We start from the raw sequence: 17,652 nt of genomic DNA on the forward strand, positions 1-17,652 counted from the left end.
CATCACATGATGCTCACTGGCCCAAAATGACTTACACAATCCCCAATACACAATCATAGAGAAGAAGTGTCACAAATAATAAAAAAATAATCTTATTGTATTATTAGAATAACATTTGATTAGGGTGGAAGTCATATAGTAGCTTAGTCTGTAGGGACTTGGCTTGGGAACTGGAGAATGGCTGGTTGAAGTCGATAGGATTGCGGTATGGTGGGTGGACTGGTAGCTGGAGTGGTACTGCCGAGGTGACACTGAGCAAGGAACCAAAGCCCCAACTGCTTAGAACGCCAACTATGTGGCAGCCCTTTTGCTCCGGCATCTCTCCACTAATGCATGTCCGTGTATGTCGGCATATTTTAAATCTATGTGCGAATGAATAAAAACAACAGAGTGTACAAATTTAATTAACCAATTTAAGGATTAAAGAAGTACTTCTAATATCATTAAATACTGTATGCCATAAATGTGTAAAGGGACCCAACAGGAATTTTGCTGCCTTAGTCAAAGGAAGTAAGAACCACGAATGAACCGGCTCAGTGGGAGAATGAAACTAGTATGCATGCTCTAAGGACCTGGAGACATTTTCAGCATGTGTGCTCGGTAAGGAACTTGTATGAATGGGGTCCCTTACAGGAACATTGCAGTTTTCTTAAAAGAACCATTGGCAAAAGTTAACGGTTGATTTTATCCAATTTCCCCTTGATTATTCAGCTTTCTTCAGTTGATATTGAGCACAAACAGTGTATTTGCCTATAGCTAAACTATGTACATGATAATGTCCGAAATCGCTCAAGTGGCCCTCAGATGATTCTTCAGTCACTTATTTTTTTTGCCTTGCTTTTTGCTTATGATGTACGTATTTACCTTCCGAAATGTTCAGTTCACAAAGCAGGTTACCAAAATCAACCAAAAATCGGATGTACTTTTGGGTTGTGCACACAAAACACCCCCTGCAGCAGAACGGCAAGTTGAATTGCCAGCAGGTGTCCTGCCAGTTTGGTGACCAAGAGGATGCCCAATGGTTGCTCCAGAAGATGTCTTAATGCATCTCACCTGTGTGCATACTACATATTTGCTCACTCTTGTAGGCTGCATGATTTGCATGTGTGTTCATGTTGTAGTTCACATTTTTGTTTTGTCTAGATATTTCTCGGTAGCTAAAAAACCTACTACATACAAAAGGTGTCAACACCGAGGTTACATACAATGGAGAGGTCTCCCCCCCCCATTAGCAACTGGAGCATGTGAGCGGAGCGGCCTGGAGCGGCTTAGAGTGGGGTAGCAGAGGAAACCAACAGCTCTGTGAGCGAGGTGCAGAAATTCTCCCTGCACTAACCTACTCATACGCTCTGTCAGGGACTCACATTGACAACAAATGATCAGTGGTGGGAAGCTGGTGTAGGATCATGCAGTGGTTGCAGCACTTGAAATCTGTATGAATTGGTCAGGTCGACGTTTCAGTTAACATTTTGATAGAAGTAGGGGTCTTGGAGAATGCACATTGGTAGAAACACATTAGCCACCAAGCCCCGAGGACATGCTGAAGGCTTTAAAGCCAATCTGACATAGGTGCCAAAAAGGGAAATTTCACGTTCTGTATCTGTCAAGTGATGCCATGGGGCCAAAAAATATTTTTTCTCGTAGACTTACATGTCAAAAGATCTATGCAGAGTAAATACAGACAGCACGCTAGACTGTCGAATCAGAGTTTACTGTTGCACGACTAAAACAACCTTTGAACGTACAATTTGTACAACTTTATGCTTTATACACACACACTATTCACAGCGTAGGAAAACATTCTTATCGCCAGACGAGTGACAACTTTGTTTGGCTCACTTTCTGTAATTAGATTAGCATAAAAGCATGGTGGAATTAGCAAACTATGCTAGTTAGCTTTAGCTAAAATTATAATGGTAAATTTCTGAACACAGATATAATAACAATACACACAATAATGCATAGGAATTTATGTGGTAAAGCTACAAGGGCCCAAATGAACTTGCTTGGGTCACCTTTGAGGGGCTGTGTGATTTAAATTTCCCTATCTGCTCACGTCTTTGTCACGCTGCTCATGTCTACAAGACTTTGCACAGTTGGATGTCTTGAGATTGATTGTAAAAATCTTTGCACTGCCCAAAATGTGTAACCACACTGACTGTACATTTTATCAAGTCTGCCTGTGCAGATAGAACTGCTTGCATGTCCGCTGTCTGTATTGGAGTACATCAAGGCCTTTATGTTTTGTTTTTTTATCTGAACCTTGTCTGGGGTCTCCTCTCCATTTCAAAGATGTTTACCAACTGCTGGTATAATGCCTTATGCAGGAACCCACTATGCTTATATTCATTAGAAGTACGCCATTTGTAAGTTTAGAAAGTTTCTTTTCTTGGTTTGTTAAGGTTAAGTCAGTAATCAAGCAACCAGCTGAACTTCACTTTTTAACCCGAGGCTATTTAGGCCAGTGCTGGTGTGTTTTTAAAAGTGCTATATAAATAAAGAGAATTATAATGAATGTTTTCAGTAAAGGAAGACCCATGTGGTCACACAGTGCATGTTGCCAAAGGGAAAGCGGATAATGTTATCTATTGTTCTATCTTACATGCAATTGTATAGTAAGGAATCAAGTTGATACAGAAAAGACAGTCAACATCAAGGTTCCCACTGCCAAAATAGTATGCTAGTAAATAGCTTGGTCACATCTATCATGCTTCTAATTTCACAGAGGCAAAACAGTTGGACCTAAGAAGTAGACTTTCTGTTTTAGATTTACAGACCTTCAATATCTCAAATACACCACCTCCATACTATAGGCCTATAAGAGTACAATGTCAGTCTTATTTGCAGTTGCAATGGTTTATGTGTCTCATAAACAACAAAACAGCAAGAGCCAAAACCTTTGGTACAGTCCACACACAAACCAGTATGTCTGCATGAATCAGCCCTTTCCTAAGCACTGCCCTTGGAGTGCAGATTGGCCAATCACACCATATCATCTGCCAGCTCTTATCAGGGTCTGGCATACGACTGTATTGCTTTGCTCCATAGATTCTCATGCAATCGTTTCAGCTTTTCTTCATTTTCAGGCTGGTTTTGTGGATTCTGAGTCATGGTTGTGCCTGGGGCATGTGTACTAATCATACTCAGTTCCGATAGGACTGTACCTGACTCAGAAAACCCTCTTGAAAGGATATAAAAACATGTGGAGCCAAAATTAGCAGAGTACAGCACATCATTATCTAGCACTTGCATAATGCTACGCCACCTACTGAAGGATTACTGAATGTATAGGCTACACATGCTGGTTTTGCTTTTGTAACAGTGAATAAAGACCTACCCTGCTTTACAGAAACAGTATTGCTCCTTAAAGCAACACCAAGCACATTTCCTCTTCGGTCCCCCTACAGGTTGGAAGCGGAATTGTCCATTACTGCTGTCTCATTCGAACTACAGATCTGCTACTGAATCTGGCAAACTTGCTTAGTGCAGTTTTAGCCAATAGAGGGCCGCAAAGCAAATGGTGAGGAGCCGTTTACCCAGTTATGAGTTGATGAACCACTGAAAGGATTTAAGAAACTTCTTTTTTTGTTTAGGTGCAAAAGAATCTTTGGTGTTGCTTTAATGCTCCTGACACACCAGCCAGACGGCTGACCCTCGCCATGAAAGGCAGTTGGACTGATCAGTTTCCCCGAGTTAGTAAAAAAAGTGCCTCGGAACACAAGTGACAAGACTTAATACGTCTCCATAACAGCTGGTGGCGCTAATCTGTATTGTTGCCAAAAAATGAAAACCGGCAGCTGATTGGACGAACGCGTCACGTGGGTCAAGCTTCTCCGGAAATGCAAAGCCAGACTGTCATGGCAGCTTGTTCAGACTACAATCTCAAATTTTACTAAAATAGTTCAGCAAAACGTTTTTATGAAAACATTGTGAGAAGAAGTGAGAAATAGAAATAACAAGTGACAAATAGGCCATGCAGTTGCTGAATCTGTCTTCATTTTAGATAGACAAAGGTCAGTTAAAAAGATTTTTGTCAGATTTTGAGAGACTCTAGTCACGCTTATCCTTCTCTTCGTTTCCCGGTTAGCACTCTACCAATCCGATTGGTCATTTGAGTCCAATTGCAGACAGTGCCCGCCATCCGACAGAGGATGGCAGGTTGACCAAAATGAAGGACGATGTTCCCTCCGACGGACAACTGCACAGGACAAACGAACAGACTCGAGTCAGCGACCTCGCCAGACTGTCCGACGGCCGATTATCGTTTTAGTGTGTCACAGATAAGCAGATGAAGATGGATGAATGTGTCACAGCCTTAAAATTGAAACTTATTTTTCAACCAGTTGTGTCTCCGCAATTAATGTAGATGGACTGCATTTGTAAAGTGCTTTTCTAATCTTAACGACTACTCAAAGAGCTTTTAAATACTACAGGCCCCTTTCACACACTGGTAGCTGATGTTGCCATACATGGGGCCACCTGCTCATCAGATGAATATTCACATACATTCACATTCCAATGGTGCAGCAATCTGGGGTTCAGTGTCTTGCCCAAGAACCCTTTGACATGGGACTGCAGGGGCAGTGATCAATCCACTGACCTTCCGATTGGTAGAAGGTTGCTCTGAGCTACAGCCGCCCCATGCAGATGAACGGTGCCGGGCCCTGACTCATTCATTGCCGAGCTTTGCCAAGAAAGTCCCGTTTTGGCTGCTGAATCAGTTTAACATCCTGGATATCCTTCAAATGCATCGTAGACTCTTCTGTCTGTATTTGCTAAGGAAGTACAGTTACTGAGTGTGGTTTACATGCTAGCCCTGACAGATTGATGGGGCATCAGCAACTAACAACAAAAAGGCGTGACTTAGCGAGGGGTCACATGTTTCAACTAATGGTTGCCTGATGGCCTGGGGCAAATAACATGCCACATCGGGCAAGTAACTATAACATTGACGAATAAGTTATGTTATTGTTCTCTTGCCCTCGTCGGAGAATTCTTATCAATGATTATTAGAAGGCAACACCAAAGCACTATTCCTCTTTGGTCCCCCTACAGGTTGGGAATTGTCCATTACCGCTGTCTCATTCAAACTATAGATCTGCTACCCCATCTGGCAAACTTGCATAGTGTGGTTCTAGCCGACATAGGGACGCAAAGCAAATGTAGAAGTGCCGTTCACCCTGTTACAAATTGATGAACCACTGAAATGATTTTGGACACATTATTTGCAAGGTACAAAAGAATCTTTGGTGTTGCTTTAAAAGGGAAACTTACTTTCAACCGGTTGTGTCTCTTCAATTAATGTAGATGGACTGCATTTATAAAGTGCTTTTCTAGTCTTAACAACTCAAAGAGCTTTTAAATACTACAGTTCTTATTCACACACTGGTAGCTGAGGTTGTCATACATGGTGCCACCTGCTCATCAGATGAACATTCACACGCATTCACACACTGATGGTACAGTAATCTGAGGGTCAGTGTCTTGCCCAAGGACCATTTGACATGGGACTGCAGGGACAGTGATCAATCCACCAACCTTCCGATTGGTAGACAGCAGCCACAGCCGCCCCATGCAGATCAACGGTGCCGGGCCCTGACTCATCCACTGCCGAGCTTTGCCAAGAAAATCCTGTTTTGGCTGCTGAATCAGTTTGACATCGTGGATATCCATCAAATGCATCGTAGACTCGTCTGTCTGAATTTGCTAAGGAAGTACAGTTACTGAGTGTGGTTTACATGCTAGCCCTGACACATTGATAGGGCATCAGCAACTAACAACAAAAAGGCTGGAATTAGTGAGGGGTCACATGGTTCAACTAATGGTTGCCCAATGGCCTGGGGCAAATAACATGCCACATTGGGCAAGTAACTATAACATCCCTGTATAACAAGTTACATTATTTTTCCTTGCCCTTGTCGGAGAATGCTTATTGAATGATTAGAAGGTGCTGCTGGCCAATCATAAACTTAGCTAGTCCTAGATGAGTTTTTTTTAATACATTTTACACTTTTGACTTTTAACGTTTGATGCTTTTTTTTGTGCCTTTTCCCCCATGACATGTTTTTTATGCTTTTTTCTAAGTTTGACATTTATTGTTATTACATTTTTACTTTTTTTGGTGCTTATGTTTTTTCTTCTTTAAAAAAACAATTTGTATGGGGGCCAGTAAAAGTGGACTTAGGGCAAAGAAAATTTTTTCTTGCCTGACCAGACAAGTAAAAAGAAACCTTAACGTGGAACGTGGTTAATTCAGGTTCAAGAAATGTTAAATAGAGCATTTTCTTGTCTGCAATGTACTGCCGTCACATTGTAAGGTAGGAAAAGGTGTCTCAATGAACTGAAACCTATGCGAGAGAATGTTTTGGTTGGCCACAAGAACAAACAGGCAGCCTGGTGGACTCCACCATACCACTACCAGCTCTTTTGCTACTACTTTAAAAATGGACAAAGCTGCTTATGACAAAAATATTGGTTAAATCCAATCCAAACGTTCAATGTATTTAGTATAAAGATAATACTCCATTGAAAAGCTTTGATGATACAGCGGAAGGGGAATTTTAGGCAGACATGTACCTAAGAGTCTGAAAGTGGAAAGGGCACTCAACTCGTTTTTATGTATTTTCCACTTACATGTCATTGGTTACACAGACAGATTTTTTCTAGGCTATTTAGGCTATATAGGGCATTATCATTCAGTTAAACAATATAGTAGCATATTATATATTTTTGATACTAGTACCAGGCGTCACCTATTTCTTTTTTCAGTTGTGGTTGCAAGAAACAATTTTTGAAGCAATCACAGGAATAGTTTCTAATAAAGTGTCACAAAATCATATCAATCATCTTTCAAATAGAGCAGCTTATACCAACATTTCCGATCCACAACTGTTGCTGTACTACAGTTAGTTAAGACACCTAAATAACATGTAGAAAGACCAACAATGTATCGTCAATGGGGGTTTCCTATTGCCAAATAGCAGCAAAAAGGGAGCAAAGCAGAGCACAATGGAATTTCTCTGTACAGCTTTAATGGCACAATTAATTCACTCCGTGGCACCGTGCTATCCTTTCAAAAGGAAGACATACACATAGCACATAATAAAGACAATCTCAAAATGACATAATTTCAAGTAAAGAATGCAGAAAAAAATGACAATAATAGCATCGGTATCCACAAAAAATACAATGATAGCAACATATTCATCCTAGCTAGTCAACAATTGGGGGGACATCTTAACCACACCTGTAGGGAGAACACTAGGTTTAAACTTGCAATTTACCGATGCTAGACAAATCCTGTTTTTTTTTTTATTTGGTAGCATTTGGTATGCTCCCCACCCATGCCATATTTCCTGGTTCCCATTAGTTTCTGAAATTCACCAATTAACATAATTTTTCATCTTGCGCCAAAGAAAAAAAGTGTATAAAAGTAGTTTAAAAAAAACACTATAAACAAACTATACATTGATCTTTATAGTTATTCAAATATTTGCATTCAAAATAGTCAAAAACACTCAACTCCTGAGAGCATGATTGTTGTCAAAAACAATAACTACTGGGTCTGACATAGTTACCCATTGTTTTCTGAGCCATGAGAAGTCTGGTGCTGAAGAAATGTATCCAAGCATGAGAATGTCTCAGTGCACTCAGTGCATTCGTAAAGAACCTCTGAAGAATGTCCTTTGTCATTTTGAGTATGGTCCATATAGTCATCCTCAATGTCCTTTTTTAAGACAGGGTCCCCACTAAAACCAGTGCCGTGAGAGGTTTGCCCAACATCATTTGTTTCTTCAGTGCCCGGGTGATTATGAAGGTGAAGCTCAAGGGATGCAGGGTTCCTAAATTGAGCTGGACACCTTGGGCACTTACTGGGTTCCTTTTTGTGATAGCGCAAGTGCCGTTGGTACACACACAACAGCCCGAATCTCTTTCCACATTCCTGACACTTGTAGTTAACTCTGCCCGCTTTCCCTGACTGTTTGCCCTTTGAAGGCTGCTCTTGTGAGGACATTTGTTCATTGTCAGAGGAGCTATTAGTTTTCTCGTCAGCAAAGCTGGTGTTTTTCTCGCCATTTAAAGAACTGGGGGAAGACCCATTTTGTGGATTTGTGTTCAAGTGTTTCAAAACTGGTTTCTTTTCCATTTCAGCTTTGTGGTACATGGCTATATGCCTTCTCAAATCACAGCGCTGTGGAAAATGTCTACCACATAATGTACATGTGTGCATAGTACCCTTATGGTATCTCATGTGCCGAGATAAACTACTGGAATGATTAAAGACCCTATGACAGTGCTTGCAAGGATGCAGCTTGCCATTTGGATTACTCCCTCTTCTACGTCTACCTTTAGGCGGCATTCTTCGCTTAAAGGTTATTTGTGATTCTTGATTTAGCTGATCTATTTCCTCCTGAGTTTGATGTGTGAGATGATGCTCCTTTAGAGCTGATAACTTTTGGAAACGATCCCCACACAAACCACATCTGTATGGTGTGGAAGAGGATTCAGTATCAATCTCATAGCTAGTATCCCTAAAGATTTTACTATCTCCATTTTTAACATCAATAGATGGACCATTACTGTAGCAGTTTTCAAGTGGTGTGTCTTCTATGTTCTTAAAATTCAATTCAATTTCGATTTCAGATCCTAAAGTAGCATCAGGCTCTTTTCCTTTGCAATGGTGCAGTGAATGTGTCTGAAAATCTGACATCCAGAAAAAATTCAGCTTGCACTTTCTACAAGTATACGTTTTCTCTATCTTCTTTTCCAGCTTATTCACAGAGTTATCTAAAGCTGTAGCCTTGGGGAACAGGTGGTTTTCTTTTTGATGAGCATTTAGTGCATCTACTTTAAGGAATCGCTTACCACAATGACTACAGCAGTGAAACCTTTCATTGGCATGGCCTTGGAGGTGTTTCTTGAGGTCCTGTCTACCTTCGAAGATCTTACAGCACAAAGTACACTTGTAACCTCGCTCTGTGTTTCGATACTGCTGGTGACGATGTAAACTCTGCAGGCTGTTAAATGATCTGCTACATATTTCACATCTGTAATGGCCCTGCCGAGACTTGTCCATATTCAAGTCTGATGGCCTTGACCTGAATACATCTCTATAAGGAGAAGGCTGTGGCCTTAGAGTTGGAGACACTGGTTTGATAGGGGATGGGAAATGCGATGGGAGGACTCCAGGAGATACTGGTTTTATGGAAGAATGTGACTCCAAGCCATTTACAACGGTTAGTGTGCCATTGTCTTGTAGCACATATTCTCGAGACACTTCAAATCCATTGGATGAGCCATCAAAGGAAAATGACTCCAAAGGTCCATGAATGGCCATGTGGGTCAACACATTAGAGTACTGACTGAACCCATCACCACACTCAGTGCATATGAATGTACTTGTTTCTCCACTCAACGGCATTGAAGCAACAGTATACACTGATTTCTGTTTTTCCATGATGAAATTAGTTTGGCAATGTGCTGATGGCATCACTTTTTAATCTGTCATTATGAGTAGAACTCTATCCAGATACCCACAAAGTTGGTTTCCATGTGAGAATCAGTATGTCCACTCTCCCAACAGACTAGACGTCCTTGTGAGTTGTTCATCAATGTTCATCCCTCTGCAAAGGGTTTTCATGTTGTATCAGCACCTGAGGGGATAAAATGAGAATTTAAAAAAATAAAAAAGAATTACTGAAGCCCAAATTGGAAAATAAAAATTCAAAATGTATGCCAGGGGACTGCAAGGTTACTTAACTCATTCAGTCTTTCATGCCCATTTCAGACCAATAAAATTACTTAACTTTCTGGTCAATCTAAAAGGCTCAACCCACATTACCCACCTTGCTTCATAACCAAAAGTTAGGTAAAATGCAAGGTTGGAACCTGCTTGTATTTGGTGAATTGGCATTTTCATCAGATATTTTAAACATTTATGTAACTAACTACTACACTAGTCCAAAAACATGTTGTGGAGAGAGAAAGTGTGCAGGAGAAAAAATGTGCAACTGAGAGACTTGTTTGGTACTTTAACTTAATGCAATGCTTTATGTTACTAATTATGTGGTTTAGCCAGCAAGAATGCAAGAAAACTTACAAGGCACTGACAGGCTGTCCCCTATAGGGTTGGGTACCAAAAAGGTGCCAAAACAACTGGTATCTAGCAAAATGGATTTCAGTGCCTCATTTCAGTGCAACTTAAATGCCTCCGCTGCTCTCTGATGCTCCAAAACAGATGTGAGAGGCAACAGAAACATCACTGCATGGGACAATACACTTGGCAGGAGGTAACGTTAGCTTACCTTTAGCTTAAACAGGAATAAAATGCTGACAGCTAAACAGTGTAAAGTCAAAGTGTGACTTTTTTTTTTTTTTTTTTATTGGTTCAGGCATAGTTAAGGCACCGGCACCGTTTCAAAAGTATCGTTTTAGCAGTGGTATCGGAGCATACACACTTGCCGGCTCTGCTATTTTCTTAAAGAGATAAGCTAGAATAACGTGGACACCAGGGCTAAAGTATAAACCTCAGGCAACTTACGTTGGATATGTGAAAACTCTGTGTGGAGCCCGGGCAGAGGGATAAATCCCGCTTAAGGGAGGTCACCAAGAGGTTTTTTGATACCTCTTTAGTGCATAGCTGAGCTGGACACGTTTGCATTTTTGTTTGTACAAACTCCTGAGAGAAATATCAGGTCCACTACGTTTACCAGCTATTTGCTAACTGAGTCTAATTGCTGTTTGGTGCTGAGCAGACAAGTGCACAGTAGGCTTAAACCAGTGTAAACATTTTCAAAACATAATTCAGTTTAAACCTATTTATCTTATCAACTTAACAACATTCTGTTATTTATTTAGAACATTTACCAGTTCACACAAAATAAAACACCTCCATCTCCCTCTCAAAAACCTATTAAATCAAATCCTTATTTATTTCTTATACTGGAACTTTTATTCTTGTATTTGTATTAGGGTTGGACGATATTGTTATCTGATATTTTTAAATGTACGTAAAATTACAAAAGTTAAGGGAAAACACATCGTAACAATATTCATACATTCATAACAATATAGTGCACAGTGAGTCTTTTATACGGCTCCGGCTGTAAAAAAAACCCCACCAAATAACCAAACTCCTGCACAAAGCCATTGTTTCATTATTATTAAATAAAATATGGCTTTCCTGTCCACAAACAACAAATACAGATACTCCAACTGTAGACTATGGTTACTGTAGAGTAAAATGCAGCTTTTCTTTAAAAAGATAATCTAATTGCAATTCTTTCCTACCAATATTGCAATTGCGATTTAATATGAAATTTTTCCTAAGCTCTTTGTCTTTTGTATTATTTATATACATATACATATATATGTGTGTGTGTATATATATATATATATATATATATATATATACACACACACATATATATATATATATATATATATATATACACACACACACATATATATATATACACACATATACATACATATATAAAAAACTTGGGACTGGCAAAAAGGTTACTTTACTACAATGAAGAAAACAAAGGAAGCTAATTGCGGGCTGGAGGCAAGATGGCCAGAGCTGGAGGAACGAGTCCACAGATAGGGAAGGGAGAGGTTTGTCAACAGTGCAATTACGGCTCCACGCCCTGGTAGTTGACTGTGTGCTATTGTGTAGTTCAATAACTGTTAATGTGTTACATTAACATACCAGACACCTACCGTATTTAGCCTGTTGTTCTGTGTGCTATTGTGTAGTTGAGTAACTGTTAATGTGTTATCGTTAACATAACGGGAACCTACCGTATTCAGCCTGCTTTTTTGTGTGTTAAATGTCTGTTCTTGGTCTTAAATTTTGTGAAATTCATTTCTAATTAAATGCGACTTAAAGTCCAGTGCGACTTATATGTTTTTTTCCCTCTTCATGACACATTTTTTGACTGATGCGACTCCGAAGCGAATTATAGTCCGGAAAATATGGTAATTTATTTAATGCCTAAAACTGCTTATGGGTGGTTGTCATCACGTGACTCTGTGGAGGAGAAAGAGAGAGAGAGGGGGAAAGATGGCAAGTCGTGCACTGACTGACCTGGAGGAAAAAGATGAACACAACTACTAGTTTGGCAGCATTTGGGGTTCCGACCAAATGAGAAGGGAGAGGTGTTTACGTCATAATTTTTAGTCACAGTAATACCCTAAATCGCGGTAAAATAGGGAGGAGGTTTGACAATATCAAAATTTGGATTCCGACCAACTCTAATGTAAAACTACTTTATATTGCGTGGCGCTGAAATGTGCTATAGAAATAAAGTTGCCTTGCCCTAAAACCTCCAGCCTGACAGACCAGGTCACAAAGCAAACTGCAGTCCCTCCAGGATTTTGCAATGTCGCGACCGTGTTTATGCAAATTCAACCAATCACCACGTCTTTGGTGCGACCCGCAATTTTGGCAATAACTGCAATTTTCCCGCAGATTTTACCAATAACCAGAGTTTCCCGTGACTTCAACCAATCTCAGCAGTCACACGTGCCAGACTTTGTATCAGTATGTGACTCTGAGAGCCAATGACCAAGCGGGAGTGAGAACAGGTTGACATCACACATACGTCACCAAATGTATTTCCTTGTTTCTAATATGAAGACAAGACGCTTGAGACTCGAATATCTCACGTTCACCAACAAAAAGTACAACGGAAAAAAGTGTAAAACATTTCAGACCGTCCTGGCAACTGGTATACATTTTAACATCAATATACGCTGTAACAATTTTCCACTCTGAAGCCGCTGCTGTTTCAATCCTGTCGGCTCTTTGCAGCGGGCAGAGCTGCCGCGCGCACGCACACGCACACACACACACACACACAATGCAGGAGAACCAGATGTTAAACATACAGGATGACCTAAATTGAGGACAGTCACGCTCATTATTGTAAGTGCAATGATAAGTTAAAGTCCAATAAGTCCTTAATTAAACCGTTTGTGTGTTCCAGGTTAGGATTTTTAGGAGGTTTAGGGTTTCCTTTTTATTTTTAAAGAAATAAAAAAAATTTTTAAAAAATCGCACATGGAGTTTTGAAAAGTGTTAGCAGACTTGGAACCATTTTACCGGCATTGTCGTGACTCACTGCGACTTAAACTGCAGAAGCAACGTAGCTTCGCTCCATCTGCACCTGTGTGTGTGTGTGTGTGTGTGTGTGTGTGTGTGTGTGTGTGTGTGTGTGTGTTGGGTGTGGGTGTGTGTGTGGTGTGTGTTGGTGAGCCCCGTTTCTATCAACAAGCAGAGATGGACAGAGATGCTTGCGCTCTCAGGTACAACATTTTGGCACCATTTGATATTGCATGGATCAGTCCTCGGTAGTACCGACGTAATTAGGTCGGTACCTAAAGATGTATCAAATTTGATACCCAACCCAAGGCGTTAAGCCAAACAACAGACCGTATACACATTTTACCACTAGGTACTGGCACTTTGACTCGGCCGCTTGTGGTAAGACTGATGGAGACCCACAAGACTGTAACGACTTCGGTCGAGTGGTGGCGGTAATGCACCTCTAAGCATGACTTTTTATGCATTGTTTAAGCTTTGCCTGCCTTTTTTGGTGACCTATTTTTGTGAGCTAAAATCTGAAATGTTTCCAATCAGTGTGCAGTTTTTGAGACCAACTTGCCATAATCTTGTGAACCAATAAACACATGAACTACTGCTATGCGTTATTATGGATTCAAGGGTGTGCATTATATTAATATATTATATATATATATATATATACACTCAGCGGCCACTTTATTAGTACCCCATGCTGTAACGGGTTGGACCCCCTTTTGCCTTCAGAACTGCCTCAATCTTGGTGGCATAGATTCAACAAGGTGTGGAAGCATTCCTCAGGGAGTTTGGTCCATATGACATGAGGCATCAACACAGTTGCCGCAGATTTGTCGGCTGCACATCCATGATGCGAATCTCCCGTTCCACCACATCCCAAAGATGTCTCTATGGATGAGATCTGGTGACTGTGGAGGCCATTTGGTACAGCCAACTCATTGTCATGTTCAAGAAACCAGTCTGTGATGATTCCAGCTTTATGACATGGCGCATATCCTGCTGAAAGTAGCCATCAGAAGTTGGGTACATTATGGTCATAAAGGGATGGACATGGTCAGCAACAATACTCAGGTAGGCTGTGGCGTTGCAACGATGCTCAATTGGTACCAAGGGGCCAAAGAGTGCCAAGAAAATATTCCCCCACCACAGACACCACCACCACAGCCTGAACCGTTGATACAAGGCAGGATGGATCCATGCTTTCATGTTGGAGACGCCAAATTCTGACCCTACCATCCGACTGTCGCAGCAGAAATCGAGAACTCATCAGACCAGGCAACGTTTTTCCAATCTTCTATTGTCCAATTTCGATGAGCTTGTGCAAATTGTAGTCTCAGTTTCCTGTTCTTAGCTGAAAGGAGTGGCACCCGATGTGGTCTTCTGCTGCTGTAGCCCATCTGCCTCAAAGTTGGACGTACTGTGCGTTCAGAGATGCTCTTCTGCCCACCTTGGTTGTAACGGGTGGTTTTGAGTACTGTTGCCCTTCTATCAGCTCGAACCAGTCTGGCCATTCTCCTCTGACCTCTGGCATCAACAAGGCATTTCCGCCCACAGAACTGCGCTCACTGGATGTTTTTCTTTTTCGGACCATTCTCTGTAAACCCTAGAGATGGTGGCGTGAAAATCCCAGTAGATTAGCGTTTCTGAAATACTAGACCAGCCCTCTGGCACCAACAATCATGCCAGTTCAAAGTCACTCAAATCCCCTTTCTTCCCCATACTGATGCTCGGTTTGAACTGCAGGAGATTCTCTTGACCATGTCTACATGCTAAATGCACTGAGTTGCCGCCATGTGATTGGGCTTAGAAATTAAGTGTTAACGAGCAGTTGGACAGGTGTACCTAATAAAGTGGCCGGTGAGTGTATATAGATACTATATAATATATATATATATATATATATATATATATTCACATTCATGAATCAATTCAAAAATCGATTCATAGAATTCCTAAAATCCATTCATCACGTTTGTTTTTTCTTCGTTTTGTAATACAGTACACTGTATCATGTACACTATCACATGGGGAAAGTAACTACATTTACATACCGTGAATAGAATCAAATCTTGCACCTAGAATCTATACTGAATCGTGACATTTTCTGAATTGTGCACCCTTAATGGATTCCCCCCTGGTTTCTTGGTAAAACCTACCCTACGAAGCAGCCCGATTAGTTGAGGTTAGGAACTGACTTTGAGTAGTTAAGGTTAGAATTGCTGTTGGGTCAGGGGATATGACCTGAACAAATAGGCTTCCGATACCTTGTGTGAGCCTAGAAGTTTGGGCCAGTTGTAGCGCGACAATGCCATTAAAGGGCGGGCCTTGCTTAGAACTGTAGTGAGCTCCATACCAACGCACCGCTACTGAAATGTGATGTCCTTCATTGCGCTGCTCAGTAAAATGCTGTCAGACACTAGCAGCTAATAGGTGTTGGTGAAATAAATCACTGCATCAATGCATCGCGACGCGGACCTGGACGATTCTGCATCGATGCAGTGACGGACCATAATTGATTATTGCCCAATGTAACTGTTGATTTTCTAGGTGCTGCTTTTATGTTTTTACCTTTTGTCTGTTGTGTTCAGACTCTGCTACATTCAGGAAGTGTCTTTTTTAAGAGCAGATACAATAAAAAAGGGGAGTTCCTACATATCTGACTGCTTGAATTTGTTGATAAAAAAACACGTTTATCAATATATAATAATATTGAGGCGACGCATCGGGATATTGATTTGAATTATTGACAGGATAATCTAAATCAAATCGTGACAACAGTGAAGATTCACACCTCTACCGGTTCCATTAGTTAGTTTGTTTAATAACATGTTAATCACGTCGTCATATTGCTTTATTACCAGTGTTGGTAAAGCAACTTGTAAAGTTTAGTGAGATAAGCTACCAGTTATTCTACATTAAAATGAAGCTTCACCACACTGAAGCGAACGTTAACCCCCAAATAAATGTAGCAAGCTAACCTACAGCAACATGGCAAAAGTAGTTTAATAAGGTACATCGAAGCTATTCAGCACTTAGCTGCACTTAAGCTTAAGAAGTGCTAGACTTAATTAAAAAAGTGCTAAGCTACCAAAAAGCTTAGGTATTTTATTCAGAAAACGGCAACACTACTGAGAAGCAGTTAACTACTAAACCAAACAGTAAAATTCAGTACCAGACAACTAAACATTAGGATGCTGCAGAGTCAGGTGATCGCTCTCTTTACATTCAACACCACGATATATATATGGATTAACATTGCTTTAAAGAATACACCTGGGAAAAAAACTTTGCACTGTTCATTTGTACATATAGCCTAAAGAAGTGTTTCCTAACTTTTTGAAGGGACGCCTACCAACAAAATTCCCAATGTAAGCATTGGCTGTTTGAGGGAAATTTTAAATAAAATCTTTTGATGCAGAGTTAAAATGTTCTGGCTAGATGAAGTGCATCAGATCAACGTTACTGCAAAGCACGTTTTCTATTAATGATACGGCAGTCAGTGTCAGTTGTTTAGCAGGATTTTGTGTCTATTTTAGCGTCATTCTGCAGGTGAAGCCCACATCTACAGTGCTGCTGCTGTTGGAAAACTACATCTTACCTCAGTAGAAAATAAGTGTTAGAGAATACTTGCCACTTGCGTAATCCTGCAACAAGAGATTCAGCCTAATGCTTTCTCTCTCTGCAGATCATATAAAACACAACAGGACACTACAAAATATTTACGGATTCCATTTTTTTTTTTAATAGCTTTGATGTAAGTTATTTTTTTGAAATACATCAAAATGTTTTCACTAATTTGAATGTAGGCTTACTGTAGTCTTATTGTGTTATTCAAAATACTAAAATAAATATCAAATATACATCCCAGCAAAATGAAACAACGAGCATATGATGACGGTTCTCAAAAGAGCGCATCCGTTTTGGGAATAACGTTATTATTAACGTTAACAAAACAAAAAAAATGTTTACATTTTACCAGGCGTTGTCCAAGACCATAGACTGTGGTCTATGTGCATAATTTCACACGAGTATGTTAGAAAAAGATGTATGCAGCAAGGCGACTGAACCCGTCTCTAACAGACATCTATTGTCGATAGGCAGCTAGTTAACGTTAGCCAGCCTTAAAATCTAATGTTGAATTGAAATTATTGGCACTGGAAAGGGCTCATTGAAGGAGATCAAGCTACAGACAGACATGAGGTACGATCAGCCCACAAACTGCTTCAACTAAACATGAAACTGTGGGCTAACGTTAATAGTATGGTCAAATGATAACGTTAGCTAGCGTTAGCTGATGCTAGCTAACGCTACATGGCAAGGGGTGAAAAGCACTGTGACTTCAATATAACCAGGTATTTAAAAATTAACCAGTTAGCTCGATATAGACACAACTTACCACGCAATCTGATACATCTCCGAATAAAGTGAATTTCATTTGCAGCAACCCGTTAGCACTGTTATGTGGCTGGTGATATCTGTTTACTGCTGCAGCATAGGCCGGAGCTAGCTATCGCTTGCTGAGCATCGATGGTAGGATGGTTACTACT

At 40.4% G+C, this 17,652-nt stretch overlaps 1 protein-coding gene across 1 annotated transcript; it reads right to left on the reverse strand.

The window, feature by feature from the left end:
* Window positions 1-7,012: 7,012 nt before the first annotated feature.
* On the reverse strand, window positions 7,013-17,652 carry si:dkeyp-84f3.5 (zinc finger protein 91). The gene is made up of 2 exons (XM_032518328.1): window positions 17,502-17,652; window positions 7,013-9,653 (listed from the first exon to the last, which is right to left on the reverse strand). The coding sequence occupies exon 2, from the start codon at window positions 9,488-9,490 to the stop codon at window positions 7,574-7,576; it is 1,917 nt and encodes a 638-aa protein (XP_032374219.1). The 5' UTR covers window positions 9,491-9,653; window positions 17,502-17,652; the 3' UTR covers window positions 7,013-7,573.

Source organism: Etheostoma spectabile, chromosome 6 (genome assembly GCF_008692095.1).
Source record: "Etheostoma spectabile isolate EspeVRDwgs_2016 chromosome 6, UIUC_Espe_1.0, whole genome shotgun sequence".
NCBI classification, from domain to species: Eukaryota; Metazoa; Chordata; class Actinopteri; order Perciformes; family Percidae; genus Etheostoma; species Etheostoma spectabile.

Coding starts and splice junctions, on each gene's coding strand:
- si:dkeyp-84f3.5 (XM_032518328.1), bottom strand. CDS start 9,490: ATGCCATCAGCACATTGCCAAACTAATTTCATCATGGAAAAACAGAAA.